Below are 8,517 nucleotides of genomic sequence, written 5' to 3'. Positions count from 1 at the left end.
CTTAATGCATTCTCTATGGCAAACAGGCTTCCATGCCTACTACACAGCATCCCATCTTCATTGTATAGGCATTTATTACCTCAGTCTCTAGGAGTATCTAGAGCCCTTAAAAACTCAAGTACCAGCCCACTTTACTAGTTAGTGTCCCACTCAACAGATTTATGTATTTGCTTCGTATTTACTCATTTCTGGACATATTTAGCCCCTTAGTAAAATTCTTAAAGGTAGGACCTTAAGTTTTTCCTTTGTATCCTCAGGACCTAGCAGAGGGTTCAAGCAGTCTAGTAGTAGACACAATGCATGTTGATTGAAAATGACTACAGTGCCAGTATCTTTATATGAAACATAACCCCTTTCATAGTTTTCTATTTACAAAATATAACTGAATTCAAGAAATTCAAGTAGCATTTACTAAATGCCCATGTACAACAAAGAACAGTACAGTTTGTTGGTTCTACAAGGACAAAGATAAATACATTCCTGCACTATTGTGATGAAACATGTAACAAGCAAGCAAATACAATGTCTATACAAAGTAATTTCAAGAGAAGCCCAGTGTAGGAGGATATAGCACCAGAGGTTTTGAAAGCAGTTCCATGGGGTCAAGTTGAAGAGGGAATTCCAGGTGTGGGGGTGCACTTACACAAAAGCAGTAAGTGGAATTGCTACAAAGCAAATATGACACCAAGTTTATCAAATGTGAAACAAGCCTGGAAAAGTACATTTGACCAGATTGTGGGAGGCTTTAATTCCAGGATGAGAAGTTTGCATTTTATTCTAAGAGAAACAAGGAGACATTGAAAGTTTGAGAAAACTTGTTACAATTATTCTAAGAATATTAATTTGGCAGCTGTGTGGATTGGAAACTGCAAAGACCCAATAAGCTATTTGCAAGGGAGATTGTAATGAGCTAAAAATGGATTAACCTATTAGATTAGTAATTAATAATAGATTAGCTAAGGACTGGAAATAGAGAAGCCAACAGATAGAATAGAGAAAAGAACATGTTTTGGGGCAAATGTTCCAACAGTTGTCAAAGCTGCAGAAATGAAGTCTAGGGTCATTAGACTGAAAGGTGAGATCTGCGATGTTGTAAAGAGAATCTTTGCTCTTGGGAGTTTGAAACCAGGCTGTTCATGAATGAGGTAGAGGCAGGGAATTTTGGCTGTGAAAAAAAAAAAAGCAGAAATGCAGGATAGCTTAGAGAATATAATGAAAATTTAAGGAAGGGGTTCTGAATACATTTGCAAAGTAGAGAAAGGTTAGTAAATGAGACAAGGAATGATAGCAAAGCACCAAGGGTTGGCCTTGACAAGGCTCATCTCAGAATTAGAAGATAGATTTTGAGATGTGGAACAGAAAAACTAGCTTCTAAAAGTTTTCATGGAGTACTTCTGAGATGGCATACTTGGAATCTAGACCGAGATTAGAGGGCAAATTTAAGGTGAATTGGGGTTTTGCTAATTCTAATGAAATGGCAGATGGGGGGTTGTAGATTTCCTAAAGACATGACAGGACAAGCAGGCCCATGAAGGAATAACCTAGATAGGGTTGTGAAAAGGTCAGAGCAGTCAATGGTAGAATGGGAAAATAAAGTCTGCTAATAGCCTAATCAATTTAGGGTGACAATAGGATTGAAGAATTACAGAAAGAATTTGACAATAGATCAGGGCAATACTGCAGGTGTTCAGATAGGAAAACAAAACAAAAAAACAACCAAAAACCTTTAAGTACTACTGCCTATAGTTAACATGAAAATAAAAGGTCTCAAAGGTTCCTTCAAAGGGATTTTTCATTTCACTAATTTGTTCCATAAGGCTCAAGTCTTATAAAATATACCTCAACAACCATTCTTCCATATGGAGACTACCTCTAACACACATACTGAACTGTACCTTCTCAAAATTCAAAGCACAACCAAACCATTTACATTTGAGTTTGAGAAACTATTGCCTTCTGGATCTAATTTTGCCCAATTCCCCCCCCCCCCCCCCCCCCCGGAAAAAACTTACCTACTAAACCTTATAGGAGCATCTAAGTTTTGTAGATGGGAAAACTAGGCAAATGCAAAAAGTAATTTTATTGCTAAGAGGATTATAATTTATCAAAGACTCGGGAGTTGGCTTTGATCCCTAAATTGACCTCCAATTACCATCACTTGATTGTGGTATTAAAAAAAGGTATGTAATGTAAATAAGATTTATAACTTTGTTCAGGTATGGGAAAAAGCAAATATAATCCCAATTTGGATCTTATTCCAGCAAGATATTTGGAACATTTTAAGGCTATGTGCAAAATACTGGGAACATGCCCTTTAGTGTCCTGCTCAAGTTCACATTCCAAGGTAAAACAATGTAGAAAAACATAACAGTACAGAGAATCTGGGGATGAAAACACTAATAACTGGGATTAGGAGGCTTCACATTAGTGATACTACTTGACCTATGGTGCAATACCTTCTGTTAACGAGATAGCTTATATACATGTTGCTGCCCATCATTAAAATGCACAGCACCTCAAAAAATTACTCGTTCTTTCAAGTTATTTCCTATATATCCTCATCTCACCACACTCTTTGTATAGTGTTCATACTTGAATTTCTATACTTAAGTTCTTTGCTTTAATTGCTTGCAAAGAGATGCAAATCTTAAGTGATAGCATTCTATCATCTCACACCTTGTGTGATTTGTCCATTCTGTTCCTTATTCTCTCAACTATTGGTAAAGTGTTAAGGACAGTATGGATAGCATCAGCTATATTATATTCAAAAGTTGGGTCTTTATTGGTATTACCTTTCTTAACTTGGCTAAGATATGAGACAAACAAGAAACTTAAAAATTATACTCCAAGCTTTAGCCCATTCTGTCCCCCAATAATTCCCAGATTCTTTGGCTCTCCCCACACTCAGGTTCAGAAAGGTAGAGGTTGAGCAAGTAATAAGGGGGTTTCTTTAGTAGTTTCAGTCAAATGAACCAGACAGTTTTTTACAAATTTTATTATCAATATCAACAGCAACTTTAATGTGCTGTCTTTTATAGTGTGAAAGGGTGGGTGGGAACAAGATCCTTGTTCCCCACAAAAAACCCCCACTCAAACTAAGCTTTATATACAAGCAGATGTAGATCTCAAGTGTTCAAAGCCATTAGTTTAATTATGAGGCATTAAACTAATTTCTGAATTGCCACTCACATAGTCCAATAAACTAGGAACTAAAACGTTCAAATTATTTCTTTAGTACAAAAAAATTAAAGTTGCTCTAGTTATAAAAGAGCAGTCAATATACAATAACTATACACTTCAGACATTCACAAAAATGTGAGCAGGAGAAGGCTTATCAAAAGACATTTAATACAATTAGTTTTCAACAACCCTTGGTGGTCCACATCTATAAAGATTTCCAGTCCCCCCTCCCCTCCAAACCCCCCACTCCCAGAAAAGCACATACTTACCAGGATTTTTAGCAAGTATGGTTTTTGTTTTGTCTTTTTTTGTTTTGTTTTTTAAAAAGGTCCCCAGGGCAAGTTATTTACAGTTCAATTGCCACTGTCAACAGACCTAGATCTAGATCTGGACCTCTGGCGATCCACAGATGCTGGAGATTTAGATCTACTTGAAGAGCCTCGTTTCTGGCTCTTCTCAGGCATAGGTGACCTACTAACAGATCTGGATTTGCTATGGCTTCGGCTTCTTGACCTGCTGTAAGATTTGCGGCTTCGGGAACGAGACCGGCTCCGTGACCTAGAAGAGCTCCTAGTGCGGGACCGTGATCGGCTTCTCGACCTACTAAGGTTAAATAAAAATAGCTAGTTAGTAGGAACAAAACCCAATTCTTGTCCAATTTTCTAAAAAATTAAAAAACACAGATGGAAAAATACCTGTGCCTTTTGCTGCCTTCAATCAGTTTAATTTTCCTTCCATTTATTTCTTTTCCAGATAGTTTTTCAATAGCATTCTTTAAGTCACTGTAAGAGGCAAACTCAACCACCCTGAGGAAGAAAAATAATTCCCTATTAATAATCAATAGAAGAAAAAAAAACATGTGCTACCCACAAATTACAAGATTTGAGGTACCAGTCTTTTTACATAACTCATGAGCATACTTTATAAGTTGAAGTGGTTTTCATAAGCTTTACCTACCCTTCATTTAGTTTAGGCCTATGAGCATCTGCAAAGGTTACTTCCCCAGCTTGCCTCATGAAATCTTTGAGATCCTAACACAAGACAATTATGTTAAGCGAAGAAAAATGAAAGAATATAAACAGATAACATGGCATAAAACAAGACTACTGAAAGAGAAGATGTTAGATAAAGTACAAACATGGCATTTACCACACTTGTATTCTATCAGAATTCAAAATTATCTACATCAGGGCACGAAATAAGTGAAAATAGCATATTGCTTTAAGCAAAATGCTAAGGAAAAAATTCGGATTTAACGTTAAAAGTATTAGTCTATACTGAGCTCAGCACAAAAGAAATAAAAAGAAAAAAACAAAAGTTAACAGTACATGTTTGTAAAGTAAAGACTGAAGTAGAGTAAGTCTTATATTTAAACAGAACATTTACAAGACACCAGTTATTTTGTGCCCCATATGTCATTAAAAATGTAGTTTACTTTACCTTTATTAACATTTCCCTAGGCTAGTCAAGCAGCAAACTGCATTAATCGCTCGGAGATACCGTCATGACATATGCCCGACTGGCTCTTCGCCACCCACTTGAAGGACACTACCCAATCGATGGAAGCCTTTAAATCGCACAGCCCTCCCTATTAGCAGACTACTGACGGATGCAGACATTTTCTACTCTTGTGAAGTTACCAAGGACCACTTTACTGCGATCAGGATTCCAACGACCACCTAATTTCGTATCTTTCAACTCTTTTCGACCAGGACCTCTTATTCGGAAGCGTTACAGGAGGACAGCTCTCAACTTAGGGATCAGATCTCGTTATCTCGGGGATCGCTGCAACCTGGCACTTTAAGGAAGTGCACCGATTACGTCTAGACCGGCAAACACAGATCTAGAGGTGGCCAACTGATCACTGTAGGAGCTGACTGGCAAAGTCAACCAGGCCCAACCAAGAGTGACCAAGACAGAACGATTAGGATAACCCACAGGCACTCCTCGTCATAAGGCCAACGACACAGATAGGCTGGCAAATAAAGGGTTTAATATTTGGTTAAAATTGATTTTAAAACAAGAAAAATCCTCAAAAACATTTACATTTGATCACTATCATTACTCTAGGCTTGAAATATCCCCCAATTATGTTAAAAGTTTTAAATGATATTATAGATGTCCAGTTAAGTTCATATTTAAAGATAAAACTACTTTAGTATAAAAGGTTTAATATTAACTACCCATTAATTTTTAAAATATTAGAGAAGTTTAAACCTTATTTCAACAAACCTGCCAGCTGACTCGGGAAGATAAATTCTCAACTATAAGACGATTTTCTGTTCGTACAGGTGGGGCATTTCTGAAAGAAAAAATACAATGGAAAAATTATACTTGAGTTTTAAGCAAATTCTATATTAAACTTGGATCTTAAAAACAAATCCATACCTCCTATCGTTTCGTGGACGGCGGCTACTAAAACGATCAGAGTATCGCCCTCTTCCTCGCCCACCTCGAGAACGAGCCCTGGCATGTTCAATTGTAACCCTAGAATAAATGCTTACATGTTACTTTAGGATACCTTTACACATTAAAAAAAACACCCTTAAAAGAATAAGGGCTAGGCCATTGCCTTAAGTGACTTTACCAGGGTCACAAAGCTATGAAAATATCTGAGGCCACATTTGAACCCATGTCTTCCTTACTCCATTCCTGCTGGCTCTATCAAGCTTCATTAGTTTGAGTTAAATGACTCAGTCATGGCCAGAGCCAAGTGCCCCAAAAAGAATTAAACTCAGCTTTTAAAACTGACTTTCAAGAGTTCAGCACTATCCATTACACAGTGCACCTCTCAGCATATTTATGGACACATGTAAACTGAAAAGTGTTGTATAATGCAGACTCCTCTATGAATTTATAAAATTATGTTATTTTTTAAAACTTATCTCAAAACTACCCATAGGAAAATTTAGCTTTCATTTGGAAGTTAAAAGAATGTCGGCTAGTTTTCATTAAATTTAAGTGAAATTTACAATATTCATCTGGTTAGACTAGACCGCACCCTTTAAACTCAAAAAAAATTTTTCTGGCTTTTAAGATGGCATGCTAATTAATTCACATTGTTGTCCATGCTATCATGCTCTTAATTAAGCTTGCCACTTAAAAGCAAAACAAATGTGGCTTACATTTAAAAAAAAAAAGTAACTTGATTTCATTGACTAAAGATTTAAAGCTGAAAGGAATTTTCTATGTCATTTCACCCAGCTTACATTTAACATATTGTGCAATTGAAATGACATTAAATCCAGCACCCTTAAAGAATTACCTTTCACTGCAGAGTTCCTTCCCATCAAGTTCATAAACAGCATCATCAGCATCCCTCGGGTCCTCAAATTCCTAAAGATAATTATGTTAGCTATTCAAACACCGTGAAACATTTTTAACCTTAAAGTACTACACATTGAACTAAAATTGTCGGTGAGTAAAAGCATCTAATGTTAATCTATAGTCTATCAATATTAGGAATAATTTTAGTCCTCTACCATGGACTAAATAAAAATTTGTTTCCTAACAAGTTAAATTGTTTTTTTTAAAAAGGCTGCATCAAACATCATTTACTATGATAGTCTTAAATTTATCTAATCAGCAAGGATGTAGATATAGTTTGTTTTATTCAAAAAGGGACTACTTACAATTTATTAAACAGAAAACCTTTTACTACTTACCACAAACCCAAAGCCTCTTTTCAGATCAATGTCTCTTATTCGTCCATATCCTTTAAAAAATCTTTCGACATCTTTTTCTCGGGCTGCCGGATTTAGCCTTCCAATGAATACTCTACAGCCACTCATGGTGTCCCACTTTTAATTCTTAAAAAAAAGAAAGAAAGAAATTACACACACACAAGTTACAAAACTAAAAGAAATGTCCTAACCAAAAAAGCATGCCTGCATAAAAACCATAAAAGATTTTCCAGGTCTCTTGATTATCTAGAAAGAGAAACCATCATGATTTACTAGCAGCCCTAGGTGACAAAAGGGAATGAAAATAAATTCCCGTAGTGAAAGAATATAGCGACTCCCCAACCCGCGGATACTTTTTACTGCAGCAGCCGCAACGCCCACTGAATTCTCGGATCGCGCAGGCGCACCTCCCCTCCTCTCTGCCGCAGTTGGAAAGCCCGAGAACCGAAGGCGGAGCCAAGGCCACACCCTCCACAGACTCGGGGCCAATAGCGAGCAGCCGCGTGCACGCCTTGGCCTCCAGTGCGTCACAGTTAAAAGGTAGCTCGAATCACGCGACGCAACGCTAGCGCGTGCGCAATAATGTTTAAGAAACACAAAATGGCGTCTGGGCGGGGAAGGACTAGAGTTGCGCGCGCCAATCTTATACTTCACCCTCCCCTCCCCCATTAACGTTCCCAACCGACTCGCCGACCGTTTAAGCAGCCGATTCACGTAATGAATGGCGCATTAAGGTTTGTCTTACAAATCCTAAAACTAAGTCTTCCAGGTTAATTTTAAAACGAGTAAAAAACCGGCAAGACTGTAACGGACACCGCCCCGATACTCCCCAACCTTCTGAAATACTCTAGATGCTTCCGCGCAGCAATCCTAAAGTCCTTACAGGCGAGAAAGGTGCATCTCTCGCCAAGAAATAACGGGCTGCTCCTCAGCGTCTTTCCACAACCCATACTAGGTAAAGACAGCTACTGAGGCTGCAAAAATAATTCCAAAAACCATTATTTTCCTGAGGACAGGCTTATTTTCCTTAGAAGGTCGGTAGCTTACCAATCTAAATGGGCAGGTTCTACAGCGCCAAATCCGCTGGAGGTAGAGAGAGCGGAGCGGTCGAAAAGTCCAGAGACGACGTTTCGTCGGGAAAAACCAACTTCCTCGGGCTACGACTCTCTGCAACTGACGCACTTAACAACTCGGGCGTTCCACAAAATGGAAGGTATTGTATGCGTCACTTCCGGCCCCTCCCCAGAGTGGCACGTGATCCTCCAGAGCGTTCTTATGCTTAAGAAACCGGCATGGTTTTAAGGCTTCTCTGTTGACCTAAAGGCCTAGGGCTGCGGAGGGGCGGGGTTGAAGGCGGAGGGAGGTAGTGGAGGGGCGGGCGTTAGCGGGTGTGGTTCTAGTTGTTAGTTGCAGCAAAAGGAAATTAAGAATTGTATATTTCTACTGGGCTTTCTGTTCAGATGTTCAATCCAGTGCTTATAAAGGATCTCCTGAATGCTGGGTCCCGCGTTAGGCTTAAGAGAGAAAAATGAAATAGTCCCTGCTTCTTGAGAACCTTAAATGGACGAGACCGAGCTAGGAAAATTTAGAGGGAAGAGAACCCTAACAATTTCGGAGAGGGAAGGTTAGAGATTATCCCAACCCAAGTGCTTGA

At 38.5% G+C, this 8,517-nt stretch overlaps 1 protein-coding gene across 3 annotated transcripts; it reads right to left on the bottom strand.

The window, feature by feature from the left end:
* Window positions 1-3,125: 3,125 nt before the first annotated feature.
* SRSF5 (serine and arginine rich splicing factor 5) lies at window positions 3,126-8,201 on the bottom strand. Of its 3 annotated transcripts, none has more exons than XM_007473113.3 (8): window positions 7,911-8,201; window positions 6,846-6,989; window positions 6,446-6,516; window positions 5,569-5,667; window positions 5,413-5,482; window positions 4,138-4,211; window positions 3,876-3,986; window positions 3,126-3,783 (listed from the first exon to the last, which is right to left on the bottom strand). In XM_007473113.3, the coding sequence occupies exons 2-8, from the start codon at window positions 6,969-6,971 to the stop codon at window positions 3,534-3,536; spliced, it is 801 nt and encodes a 266-aa protein (XP_007473175.1). In that variant the 5' UTR covers window positions 6,972-6,989; window positions 7,911-8,201; the 3' UTR covers window positions 3,126-3,533. The 3 variants fall into 3 exon arrangements, with proteins under 3 accessions (XP_007473175.1, XP_001370225.1, XP_056666936.1); XM_001370188.5 differs by having other exon boundaries at window positions 3,126-3,780; window positions 7,911-8,067; XM_056810958.1 differs by lacking the exons at window positions 3,126-3,783; window positions 3,876-3,986 and having other exon boundaries at window positions 4,193-5,155; window positions 7,911-8,067.
* Window positions 8,202-8,517: the final 316 nt, after the last annotated feature.

This window comes from Monodelphis domestica, chromosome 1, assembly GCF_027887165.1.
Source record: "Monodelphis domestica isolate mMonDom1 chromosome 1, mMonDom1.pri, whole genome shotgun sequence".
Classification (NCBI taxonomy): Eukaryota; Metazoa; Chordata; class Mammalia; order Didelphimorphia; family Didelphidae; genus Monodelphis; species Monodelphis domestica.
Note: the sequence above shows the minus strand (reverse complement) of the source record. Positions and strands in the feature narration are given on the sequence as shown.